Source organism: Rhinolophus sinicus, chromosome 10 (genome assembly GCF_057876585.1).
Source record: "Rhinolophus sinicus isolate RSI-liver-muscle chromosome 10, RSI-T2T, whole genome shotgun sequence".
Lineage (NCBI taxonomy): Eukaryota > Metazoa > Chordata > Mammalia > Chiroptera > Rhinolophidae > Rhinolophus > Rhinolophus sinicus.
In genome coordinates this window covers 10,319,188-10,332,361 of record NC_142510.1, presented here as the reverse complement: position 1 = coordinate 10,332,361, position 13,174 = coordinate 10,319,188, and the positions used below count along the sequence as shown (strand labels likewise).

Genomic DNA, 13,174 nt, shown 5'->3' with positions numbered 1-13,174 from the left:
ACAACCTGATGAGGTAAGAAGTAGAATTAGGGTGACAATAGAGATGATCATTTAAAATGGGACACTTGTGACAGAGGAGGGATGCACTGTTAAATGACTCTAGGACCACAGGCATCAAGGAGGACTGTCCCAGGACAACTAGAACACGTGTCCTCATACTAAGCAGAACCCCCGCGGTACAGATGGGACAGGTGGGTCCAGACAGGGTGATATGTGCTGTGGAAAGTCCAAAGACTGGGCTTCCAGTGTCTGTTAGTCTAGGTCCTGGGTTGTTTCCACCTCTTTATACTTTTCTTACAAAGTCAGGGCAAAGGCACATTTTCAACTTCAGATAGCTGTGACTAAGATGGGTCTTAATGATTAAAAAGTGAGTGGAATTTTATGCTATCAAAACCACCAATAATTTATCTATTTTCCCTGTGGGTCAAATAGTTCCAATTGGGCATTCACCAAAAAAATTACAATAACTAAGATAATTATGTTTTCTGCCAGCCTGCTCTGTAGAATGATTTCATTTGATAACAATTGAAATTATTTCATTGGATAACAGTTGTTTCATTTGATAACCATTGAAATGGCTCTGAAATAGTGGAGGAGAGAATTTATACTTCTTGATAGTAATGTCAGTGTGATTTTTGAAACTTGTGTTTACGGATGCAAAGCTCTCAGTGCTGAAAAGTAATATGTCTGTTACTGATAGATTTCCTGAGTTTCTCTTATTTTAAATTCACACACACACACACACACACACACACACGTTAAAAGAAAAAGTGCTCAAGGTTTTATTTCAAGAACTAATTGCCTTTGGTCCATAATCTATAATGGCTTTTGAACAACTGTTACGACTGTTGAATGAATATGTAATTGAAGCCATTAAAAAAAAAAAAAACCAAGCCTGTAATGGCCGACAGACTGGACCAATAAGGAACTGGGGAGATATTAAAGAAAATTCCAAACCCAATAGACCATAGCTGTCACAGCCTTGCGGGTAGACACTTTTGCCAGTGACCAGACAAGATGTAACAACTCCTTTGGTCATCTCATGGGCTAATTACACACTTTTCAAGTTGCATATCATTGACTAGATCGGCCGCAAAAAAGCCAGTAAAAGCTATCTTTTAGGGAGCGCCATCAGAGTCCTTGAGCTGTGAAGGGTTTAAGGGCAGTTGAGAAAGCCTGGTGCTTCCTAGAGGCAGGTGAGAAACCTGTGATGAAACCTTGTACACAGAGGCCTGAGGATGAGCTATTTCTACTGCAAATAAAGACTGTTCCTCACAGATTGCAGTATTCCAATCAAGTGGAAGGGGACACACACAGTAGAACCTTAGCTCCTAAAGCGTTCACGAATGTGACAAAAGTTAAACCTACTTCACTTCTTTGCCTTCATTTTTCTTGTTTTGTTTTGTTTTTGTTTCTGTTTTTGTCACGATGCGCTGTACTATCGACTCTATAGTATAGGGTGAGAGGGAACTTTTCACTAAAAATTTCTGGTATTTCCTTTCAAGTTAGCAAAGCCAGTTCTGACTCTGTACCTGTGACGAGAACTTTGAATTTTTTTTTCCCAGAAGAATTGACTTCTATTTAAATCTCCATATTTGTATGTAGTGCCTGCATGTGAACAGTCATTGGACAGACATTAATGACTTGTCGTGATAGTTTCCGCTAGGGTGGATCAGAGTGCTTGATTCCTTTGGAATGAGACTCTCCTCAGAACCATAGTACATTTATTTCATATTTAATTATTAATAATACACACAACATTTAGAGTAGGGGTAACTGTCAGGATTTACGGGGATGGTGGTTTGGTAGTTTGGAGCTTGAAGGGAAATACTATGAGAAGTAACTAACTCATCAATTTTGTTATTGTTTCCTGGCTTATTCTGGTTGCATTGTGATGTGTGAATGTTCAAACAGCTCGATAGATGGTGGGGAGTGGAGACATAATCAAAGCCAAACACCCTTTTCCCTTAATTAGCATAATCATTTAGATAGAAATGGTTGGCCTGAGCAATCTACCTAGAAATTGGCCTAGATATCTTCCACACATCTGATAGCCTGCCTCAGTGGTTCCCATTGCTTTTGCAGTCCTGAAATTCCTTAAAAAGAAAATGAACATTGTTGGGTGCTTGTGGCGTCCTCTCAATCCCTCTCAATCTCCTTTCGTGGCCAGTGTTGTAACTTGACATTTGAGATTGCGTTGCAAGATGACGATTTGTTTTCTTCCACGTCTCCATCGTGAGAGGGTTGGTGGACTAATGCTATTAAACAGAAGCTGAGCCCAGATGGTGGGGGTGGGAGAGGTACTTTAAACATGTGTCCTGAACACGATGAGCTCCACAGAACGGTAGTTTCTTTGCTATTCTTTTTGTTGTTTTCTTCCATTTCTCTATCTCAAACTTAACACAAGCGAACAAAAGGGAGAGAAGTGATGGCCTTACTCTGTTCAGAAATTACAAGATTAGAGCGGTCCATTCAGAGGGTTCTTTGAGCCTCGCTCTGCAAAGCATGGTTCCCAGACCAATAGAATAGGCCTCACTGGGAGTTTGTGAGAAATGCAGACTCGAACGCCCCACCCCAGCCCCCTCTGTATCAGAATCGGCACTTTCAAGATCCCAGGGTGATTTGTACGAGGTCTGAGAAGCACCACCCTGGAGGGCAAGCTTCAATCCTACCCCTATATGCAGTAAATAATGTTGACATTGGGTTCTCCCTCCACAGACCTTGCAGGATGTAAGAAAATTTGTCTTTATAAATTGTTTGTTTGTAACCATCTTCTTTCTAGTCTCCCTTCTTCCGTGATAAAATAAGAGTTGTCAAGGGTTGGGCATCCCTCACCATCCTTTCGGTTGTGACTCCCTCTCTCAACTAGCCTACGGCCACAATTAATCATTTTGTTTACCCCAAAGACCCATGGGTAATGAATATGATTTCATGCTAATATCTTCTCATTGATTATGGAATAGACTTATAGTACCCTGTACACAGCACCCTGGAAAAGTCCCATCTGATTTCTCTTTTTGAGCCTCAGTTTTCTCATCTGCTAAATGGAGAGTGTGATACCAATTAGAATCAAAAGAGACGAGAATAAACACACTTTATAAACTGAGAGGCATGGTGAAAATGCACGGAGTTGCACATGGACAGATATTTTAGGGTGTACGTAATTACTTGAAAGCATTGAATATATGCAGGCAAGAGCAAGCAAATTAAATCCGTTTAAAAGTACAAGACTTTTTAGACTCTGCAATCTTGAGGACCCACCATAACTCTGACATTCTGGGCACTTGTGCCTTGCTCAACAGCCCACAATTTATACTTGGCCTGATTAGGATTTGAAGCAGGTTTATTCACTATACAAGGATATAACAATTATATTCATTGTACGTACTCTTTGATGGATGCATATATTAGCAAATCTTTGCTATTCACCTGCAGAGTATGACCAGAGATTTAGAGAGTTATTTACTACATGAGATAGAGGCAAGCTAAAAGACCTATTCGATCACCCACTCCCTCATCTTCTGGGGCCTTCCTGTGGAAGCAGACTTTCTGAGGTAGAATAACATTTTTAGTATAGAAGTACTTTTGTTTTGTCTTCAAAACTTGACTTCCACCCTAGAAACATAAAAGTAGATATACTTGAACTTGGCTGAGAGACTAGAGCTGAAGTGTTCTCAGCACACACACAAAACGGTAACTGTGTGAGGTGATGGATGTGCTGAATTGGCTCGATTGTGATGATCCTTTTACAGTGTATACGTGTGTTATGTCATCACTTTGTGCACATTTGAAAAAGCACGTTGTACAACCTAATAATATACAGTTTTTATCTGTCAGTCGTAGCTCATTAAAACCAGAGTGGGGGTGGGGGACATAGGTTGGGCAACAAAATTCTGAAGGAAGAAGCAGCTAGGAATCATAAGATCAAAAAGCCTGTTCTTCTGTTCATCCTTCTCCTGGACTTTCATTCTCTCTTCTGTCCACGGAGCAGCTCAGCCTAACAGAGATCCTCAGCGTCGTTGGAAAAAAAACCAGTTTCAACCCAGCCCCCAAACCATCACTACTCCCGATTTCTATAAAATCAGCTCCACAAATATGCTTTTCAAAAGCACAGACTAAATCTGCTTCATCTTTTCCCATTGCGATGGGTGACAAATCCAATGCCTAGAGTGGAAATGGGTTGTCAGAATCCCCTGGGGATTAGGAAGGTTCTGGAACTTTCCACCATTCATGCTCACTTCATTTACACACAACTTCTAGATAGGTCCAGACCTTCTCACTGTGGCCTCTTCCTCCAGAGCCTGAGGTTGGACCCCCTGTGCCCTTCCCCGGCCTCCGTAAGCACGGACGCCTCTCCCCCAGATGAGTGCTGCCTTCCTGTAGAAGCACACATGCTGTTCAGAGAACCTGCCAGAACCATTTCCAGCCCTGTGTTAGACACTCATACTCATTAGCAGCTCCTTCTGTGCTCTCCTTTGCCCTGTCCAACCAAAGCAGAGTGGGATTTCATCTTCCTAGAGTCCCCAGCTCACTTTTAAAATGAACTTGTATGTTTGGGGGGCAAATTATGCCCAAAGACTGAGTCTGTCTTGGCCAACAGCTTATATAACACAGATTCGCTGCGAGAATTGCAGTAATTTCACAAGCCAGTAGCACGCAGAATAATGTCTCTTAATAAGTCAATAAAGAAATAACATACTCCAAACCAATTATAGATTAATCACGCTTTGTTCCAGGCAAAGGCGAGGCGGAAGGAATAAAGTCCAAATTTAGGTGAGATGTACCTTTCTTTATATGAGTTGGTACTTGAGAGAGATGGTTTAGCCAACCCAAAGCTGACATCCAATTGCCAAGGCAAAAGTAAATGTCCCCAGTTGCTAGAGAACGTTGCTAGGGAACCAGGGCTCTGACATTGCCGGGAAAGCTGATCTCCTTTGAGGGGCCATTGCATAGTTTCACTGCTGCCCACACAAGAGTTGCCTTTAATGTTAATCCCTCAGACATCTTTGGAGAGCTGTGTAGATCAGCAAAACGTAACTTTGCTTGACCTAACGCCTCCAGACAGTGCTCGCAAATTTGCAGCATTTACAGTGTAAATGTCCTCTTGCTATAGGTGCTTCTCCAGGTGTTTTATTTGATAAGCCCCCAGTGATGCTCCTCGGAGCCAAGATACTGGGTGTTTATCAGCGACAACAGATGAGATGATGACATCCTGACATAGCTTCATTCTTATATTGAAACAGCTTTACTTTAAAAAGCAACTTCATTTTTGTCATAAACAAGTGGATTTGAAATCATTTCCAACCAATACACAACAAGGCTCTTTACGACCCCCATCCCCCAAAATCATGGAAGTCTAGGACTCAAAAACACAAATGCCTGGCATCTTTGAGTGGGGAGAGAAGACTGTATCCTTCACAAGTCCCCACAGCCAAAAAAAGTAATAATAAATGGTAATACTTTCCCCAAAGAAAGTGCTTTCACATTCATGTTCCATTGACCTGGAAAAAAAAAAAATCTAAGAGGTACATGTGCTATTTTTCTTCCCATTTTCCAGATGAGGAAACTGAGACCCAGAAAGGTGAAATGACTTTCCCAGTGGAATACAGCCTGTACATGACAGGCCAGATTTCCAGATATACTGTTAGTTTCCTTTCACTTTAGATGAGGGGAAAAAAAAGTGGTGTGGAAACGGGAGATTGTTAAATGTTGGAGAAACTGCAATTACAAAAGTGGGCTGTTCTCATGGTCTCCAGGTAATATAGATGCACTTGGATTTAAATGTCCAAAACCCAGAGGTTTTTAGTGGAATATTCAAGTAGAGGACCCATTCACAGCACTTACCTCCTTTTCTATTTAAACTGTTTTGTGTTGTTGTTTTTTTTGTATGCGATACAATATGTTCTGTTAGTAATAGGAATTGTGGCTAAAGGAAATGTTTCTAAATGTATGTTAATGCATTCCCCTTTTAAAAAGCAAAGGATCCAGATAGACCCTTAAGGAAGGTTCTAGAGTCAATGTATTTGTTTATTTGTGGCTTGTTTGTTTGTTTACACCCATCTCATTCTATAGCTTGCCCTAGCCTCTTGAAGCACACATGATATAATAACAAAATAGAAATAGAAATAACAACAGGGTAGGGAAAACATGAAACTGAATGGGATTTGTACAGTCCCAGAGTCGAGTAGGGGGACGGGAGATAAAATACTGATGACAACCAAATAACTCCCCCTTTCTAGGTGGTAAAACTGAAATATCAATTAGATTAGGAGCTTCTGGACAGCCACACCCAACGTAGGTATTCCACAGCGATTTAAAGATCATACACACCTCAGAGCCCTTAGGCTTAGCTGGGTGCCTGTCCTGTACCTGCCCCTATTCACCATCTGAGGACTCAGTGAATGACGTGGGTAAGCTATTTAGTAAAGTGGGCAATAAGAATTTTAATAGGAGCGCCTTATTTCTGCATGCTACATTTAACTCTTCAGAAAAACGCTCACGGCTGGATTCCCTGTGATCTGTGAGCAATTTTTTAAGTTGAGCAAGAAGAATACCTGTTATTGTGCATTTCCACCTTAATTTTACATGTCTGAAGGGAAGCCTCCAGTAAGCATAGTTATAAAACAATTAATTATAAACGATATAGTAAATTATATATACTTATTATAATATAATTGCCAATCATGGAAATATTAATAATTATCAATTGCACTAGATCAACACTAGTGCAGTTTAATTTAAAAAAAAACACCAGAAGACACCTCTATTTCTGCAAAGACAGGACACATATGTTCAAAGAAATAGTCATGCAGTGAGAGGTGAGTTCTCAATGCTGGACAACACATTAGAATCCCTGGAGTGGCTTTTTGGGCAAACCCGTGCCTGGGAACCACTCTCAGAAACTCTGACTTAAATGATTAGGGAATGGTCCTGGTCATTTGTATTTTATAAAAATTAAAAATAAATTAAAAAAAAAAACAACCTTTGCTGATTGTAATGGACAGTCAGGTTTGAAAACCTCTGCTTTCTAACCAATAGATGCCCTAGAACCTACAGATGAAACTAATTTGACTTTGTCCCACTGTCATCTTGGGGCACCTTGGCTGCCACCTGCCAGACTAGAAGACCAACTTTTTCAGACTGTAGGGATTTTCCAGTAGATAGCCTTGGAGGGTTTTAATCGTGTGTGTGTGTGTGTGTGTTAGATCAATATTCATAGCATTCAATGCAAGAAGAAACTTGCTCAGAGTGATAGCAACCCCAACTTTTGTATCACAATTGTGACATAAAAGAATTAAGAAGCTGAAGGAGAAGTGACTGAAATCTTTACCAGCAAAACTTAAAACCCATATTGTTTGATGAGAGAACATTTCCAGGCTGGCCTCTCCCCCACCCCTGCCTAGGCAGAAGATTACTCTGCGTCTTCACTGAAAATAAGACCTAGCTGGACAATCACCTCTAATGTGTCCTTTGGAGCAAAAATTAACATAAGACCCGGTCTTATTTTACTATAATATAAGACCGGGTCTTATATAATTTAAGACTGGGTCTTAAATTAATTTTTGCTCCAAAAGACGCATTAGAGCTGATTGTCCAGCTAGGTCTTATTTTTGGGGAAACACGGTAACTTCTCACGTCCTCTCTGGCAATACTGGCTGGGGCTACTTTTTTGACTCTTAGAATTCAGCCATGGGTGATTTTTAGAATTAAGAAAATTGCAAGGAGATGAGACTAAAGAAGAAAAGTGGGATATAAGGATGAAGGGGCAGGTCACAGGACTAATTTAAATGTGCCACCAACTGAGTGAGATCCAGACTCTAGGTGGTTAGTCTATGAAAACCATCGTCAAACGTAATGAAGTCTGGTAATAGAATAAACAGAGAGTCCTGACCATGGCCCGTGCCATTCTACCATCCCCAGTGGTTAAAGCAGAACATAATTATTCCTCTCAAGCCTCAGTTACACCATATTGAAGGGGAATCCAAATATCCTATTATTTTTTACTCCAAGGAACTGAAGATTCTGAACAACGTGAGGCAGTTCCTCCATCCTCACTCCCTCTTGCTGACTCGGTGCCCCCTGTAAGTGCCTCTGAACAGAATCTTGGAGTGAAGAAGTGTTGGGGTCTTGAGCCAACCCAGTGAGGTTCAGATTTCACCTCCACCACTTAACCACTTGCTCGGGCTGTAGAATCTTTCTATGCCTCCGTTTCCTCAGCTTAAAGATGGAAATAGTAAGGAGAATTAAATGAATTAACACAGAGGGACCGCACCTGCCATGGGTAACTGCTCCGTCAACATGAGGTGGTGTCCCTTTGGTGTCAACATTTCGAAGAGTTGAGACAAACAGAACCTTCCCCTCTGTGCCCAGTAATTTATCATTTTATTATTATTATTTTTTTTAAATTAGTAATCCTCTGGACTCCCGCAGAGACTCCCTAGGTCAAACAGTCTTCCTAGGAGAGGTGGGCTTTGAAATGAAAATGAGACTGACCTTGCAGGAGGTGTCTCGGCAAAGTTTCCCCAATTCCTCCCTGGAAAGAATTGCCTGGAACCATGATTTCCTCCCAGGAGCACCAGTCACTTAGAAGAGTGTAAATGGTGTCCCCTGAAGCTGGCGCATAGCCAGGCCTGGATTCTGGTGAAAGCTGCAGGTTATCAGACCTCTCTCCTGGAAACTCTGATTCAGGTGGTCAGGTTCGAAACCTGGGAATCTGTGTTTTTTAACAAGCATTCTAGGTAATTCTTGTCTTTAGGGAAGTTTGAGAAATTCTAGAGTAGAGGAAAGGATTGAAACTAGAGAGAAATTCTAGGGGGAGAAATGGGTAGAAAATGAGATGCAGACTCAGGAAAATTGAGAAGACCCAGCAAAGATGATATTGAGTAAATCTATGGGAGATGGTGGAATAGGAACAGAAGACAAAGCAAACATAGGGAGCATGGCGTGGGGGTCACTGTAGACCGACGTCTCTTTCAGAAATGGGGGTTAACGTCTATTCTGTTAGAAGGCCTCCTGAAACTAGAAGGCACTGTGCCTGGGCCGTGTATGCTGCTTCCGTGGTTACACCCTTGGCAGTCACGTAGCTAGGTTGGCGAAATTGCCAGAAGAAGCAAAAGCTCCCAGAAGTGGAGTGATTCAGCTTCCTTTCCACTTTGCATTTGTACTGTACCCAGTGCACCTTACCTGTGGCTAATGTTAGAATCACCTGCCAAGCATTTTCCTACCTCTTTCGCAGACCGGTGAAGCTAAGAGCTGCAGGAGCAGCCACGGTGAGAACCGTTCAAATGGAAGGGTGGTTCTCAGCCTTGATTGCAGGTTAGAATCAGCGGGAGGTCCGTGGGAACTACTGATGCCTGAGACCCACTCACCAATATCCCCACTGAGATGTTTTTGGGTGGCGCCTGTTGGCCACTAGAAATCTTTAGAAGTGTACCAGGCGGTCACCATGTGTGCAGCGCAGGTTGTTTACTCGGTCAGACTTTCTTGAATATCGACAACCACTGAACAAACCAGTTCACAGCTGCTTTTGAAGTTGAAATCTGTAGGCTGGTGTTGAGAGGGAAGAGTATGCTAGGATTAGCACAAAGGGACAGGTCCTGGTGGCAGCCCCGTTTCTGAAGCTGACGTCGAGAGGTGACCCCTCTGTGCAGAGCATACCTGCATTGCTGTGATTACTTCATGTTACTGAACTTTGGGGGTAGCCAAAGTTAATCTCATTGATCCTACCTCTCTCTGGTCATTTAGGTCAATGATTTCAGAGAGTGCCCTAGATGGTCCATTTATGGGCTAAGATAGATTGTGTGTCTTAAAGTTCAAACGGAGAGAAACAGACAGTAGGTAAAAATGGCATAACACAGGGGCTATAGGCACCCCGGTGAAACCTGCCCCTTATAATTTTACCCAAATTCATCTGTTGGCCTGACATGAGGGCCATCCTTCACCAGGCTATTTATTTGACAGGCATTTCCTATTTATTGTACTTATAATCACTTGATGAAAGGGTAGTTTAGAGGGAGGGGTAGTCACACAAGTTGACTGTGTAATTAATGAGCTCTATACAAAGGCACTTTTCTGAGACGTTAGGGTAACCTTCATCTCAGGAAAGTATACCTTCATCCGTATACCTTTGTTAGGGTGACCTTGGATATAGTGGGATTGCTTGTATGGATTACAAAAAAAAAGTACAGAATTGATACATCCCAGTGGCTTACCATGTTTTACAAATATTTGTGTAGCTTCGTTTTGGGATTGCTGCAGAGACCATGACATATCCTTTAAAATATCACTATTGGTGATAAGTCTCTCTGTTTTGATGTAGATTTGATTTAATAGAAGTCACCTGAACCAACTCTTTCAATGACAGTGAGTCATCAAAGGGGGTTAGCCTTTGTTCAGGAATTTGCTCAGGAATCCTAGACACTCTGAAAAAAAAAAAAAAAAAAAACTTAAAAATGCAAAGGTTACCTACAAAGAAAAAAAAAGAAGGAAACAGAGAAATGGTGGCATTTTTTTAAAGTGAGTCTATAGTGTTAAAAAGAAGAGTGCTGTAGACAGCCATCACATTTTCTAGAATTCTGAAACAATTCAAGAAAATGTCTAATTTCTTTATAGTCATACTTGTAAGTCGCATTTTAAAAGTTTTCCCTATTCATTCAATCAGCATTTTGCACGTGTGTTGGTTGCCTCCCATGGCTGAACAGTTCCCTAGGGAAAATGCGGGAGTGGAATGCAAGCTAGCAGAGTCTTCTCGGATTAGCGAGCACAAACTAGATCGAGCCCCCCCCCCCCCCCCCCCCCCCCGGCTAAGGAGGCCCCTCTCCTAGGTAAGGGAATTGCTGTTCCCAAGAGCTTGCCTGTGTGGATAAGCCAGGTTACCATTCTTTTGTATAGTATTCTCCTTGTGAGCATCCTGCAAACAGAGGTCCTGCCAAGAGCTTGTATGGTCCCCCCAAGAGTATCACACCTGCAATTGGAGGTGCCCATGTATTACTGTCCCTTGAGTAAGTCGGGGGTGAGCAAGTCAAAACACACATTCACCAAAACACCTTCACTTTTAGGGACATTGATCTCACTACTCTCCAAACTTTGGGATTTTGATGCTGGATGTTGACAGGCCTCAAAAAGTCGTGTCAGAACATAAAGATAGTAAAAATCCAATGACAGTGACTTTTAGTGTTTTAAGAGAGGTGATAAATGGACTTAGTTGTGACTTTTGTCATGTGGGAGACAAACATAAAAAAATACTATTCTCAGAGCGTGTGTAATTTTGTTTAGATTTAAGTGGTGCAGAAATGACTAGAATTTTCAGCTGAATGTTCAAGTCTAGTGAATTTGCAAATGGTAGCTCTATTTGTATTCCAGGGTGTACCTCTTGCAACAGTAAAACTTTCTTAAGATGTTTTAAGAAATGCTCAATCACTAGATACTTTTTGAAGCATTTGAAACATTTGAACAAGACCAATCAAACTAAGAGCTAAAAAAATGCATTTATCTTTGTTCTTGACGACTTCTGTGCACAGTAAAATCTAACAAATTGGAGCGAGAAGGGTCTGTGGTGCTGTTTCTGAGCCATTTAAGAGCCTAGCTAATTTCACTGGGGCATTTTTATAATCTACCTGACACAGATGTTCTTTTTTCTAGAGAAATAAACAGTATCTCTGAATTAGAATGCATTACATTGTGGAAATGCCACAGTTGAAAACATCTTAAGAGAGTTTTATCATCTTTCTGGATTTACTAAATCAAAGTAAAATGGCATTTTCCATTTTTATTTTCTTTCAGTGCGTCATTAAAAATAATTTGGCAAAGTAGGGTTTATGTCAATTGATGAGTTCTCTTACCTTCTTTATGTAGCGACTAGTTTGGTGAGGAAATTATTATCCATACCATGACACCATGTAGCATTCTCTTCTGAAATGACACTTCTATTTCTTTCCTTTTTTAAAAATTGTTTTTTTTTATGTTAAGCTCATAATAATAAAGTCTGGAATTTTATGATTTTCTTAGCTAGTTGCAATATGCTCTTTTTTTTTTTTTTTTTTTTTTTTGTAACAGATAGTCTATAACAAATTTATATGTATTCTCCGTTCAGCATAGAAATCCATATAAGCACAGTTTGAAATGCCCTGGCCTTAGAAACACTTCCTGGCATGACATTTTGGTAACACCTAGCATTAATGTTTCGGTGCAACAGCTTGTCCATGGTCCATATTCTGACATCACCATGATTTCGTTGACCAGGTCCCCGCATGCCTATTTCATGATCTTTCTAAACTCTCTCAGTCTGACCGTATCAGCACATTCCTTGCAACATCCATTCAAATGCAGCACCCTTCCCTCCCCGCATCTGAATACATCGGACCAATTGGGAGAGAGCGCATTTCCCCCTGAGCGAGCAGTATTGTGAATTTTATCTTCTCTTCCAGAAATCAGTTCGTCTTCGTTGCAGCAGATGAAATTTCTTGTAACACCTCTGCAGGTAACAAACATTGCTACTTCTCGGTGCATCCATCCACGTCTCAGTATCCTTTTTTTTTTTTCCCCTTTTTCCTTCACATGCTGCAGTTAGTCACTATAGAAAGTTTCGTTAAAAAAAAAAACCAACAACAATAAAGTTCGTATATCTTTGGAGTATAGTTGAAGGCTTTATTCTCTGATGTCTAAACAGACGTTAGACATGTTGCTAACTTTGATATTTTTATTTCCGGTTCTAATAATACATGATCCAGAAGAGTAAGACTGTGTTGAATGAAGCCATGATGGTCTTACGCTTTGATCAGTTATCACTGCTCTTCTGTTAACATACTGGCCAGGGCAGAGGAGGGACACAGATATGTGACTTCCCTGTTTTTTGACATATTATGTCTGGGTTCACAGAGATTTATATGTGCATTATCTGGGATCTTTATGGAATGAACTGGTATCTATGAGAGGCCCCAAAAGACTGAATCTATAAAGCTAGAGGTATTGAGGGAATATAATTATCTCTGTCTTCTACGTAAGAAGGGGATCTTCATTCCATTAGTTAAAGATCCTCTGTCTCCTTTCTTTTGAAACATGTTACAAGTAGCAGCACTTAGAGAGACAGAGTTTTCTCTTTTGGAAATCAGGACATTGGCGAATGGAAATTATACTTGCATGACACGTCCATCCACAATAACACCTGTCTTTTTAC

The 13,174-nt window shown here is 40.9% G+C and overlaps 1 protein-coding gene across 48 annotated transcripts in view; it reads left to right on the top strand.

The window, feature by feature from the left end:
• The window catches only part of RBFOX1 (RNA binding fox-1 homolog 1), a 2,003,336-nt gene that overhangs the window by 1,973,628 nt on the left and 16,534 nt on the right, over positions 1-13,174 (top strand). For 26 of the 48 annotated variants that reach the window (XR_016022577.1, XM_074323035.2, XM_074323033.2 and 23 more), the window contains one exon: positions 12,426-12,478. The exons of the other annotated variants lie outside the window; for them this stretch is intronic. Coding sequence is in view for 25 of the 26 variants with exons in the window: in XM_074323035.2 (XP_074179136.2) it covers positions 12,426-12,478 (53 nt within the window). In the remaining variant the exon portion in view is untranslated. Of the gene's footprint in view, positions 1-12,425; positions 12,479-13,174 lie in introns of those variants that run through there. 48 annotated transcript variants of the gene reach the window in all.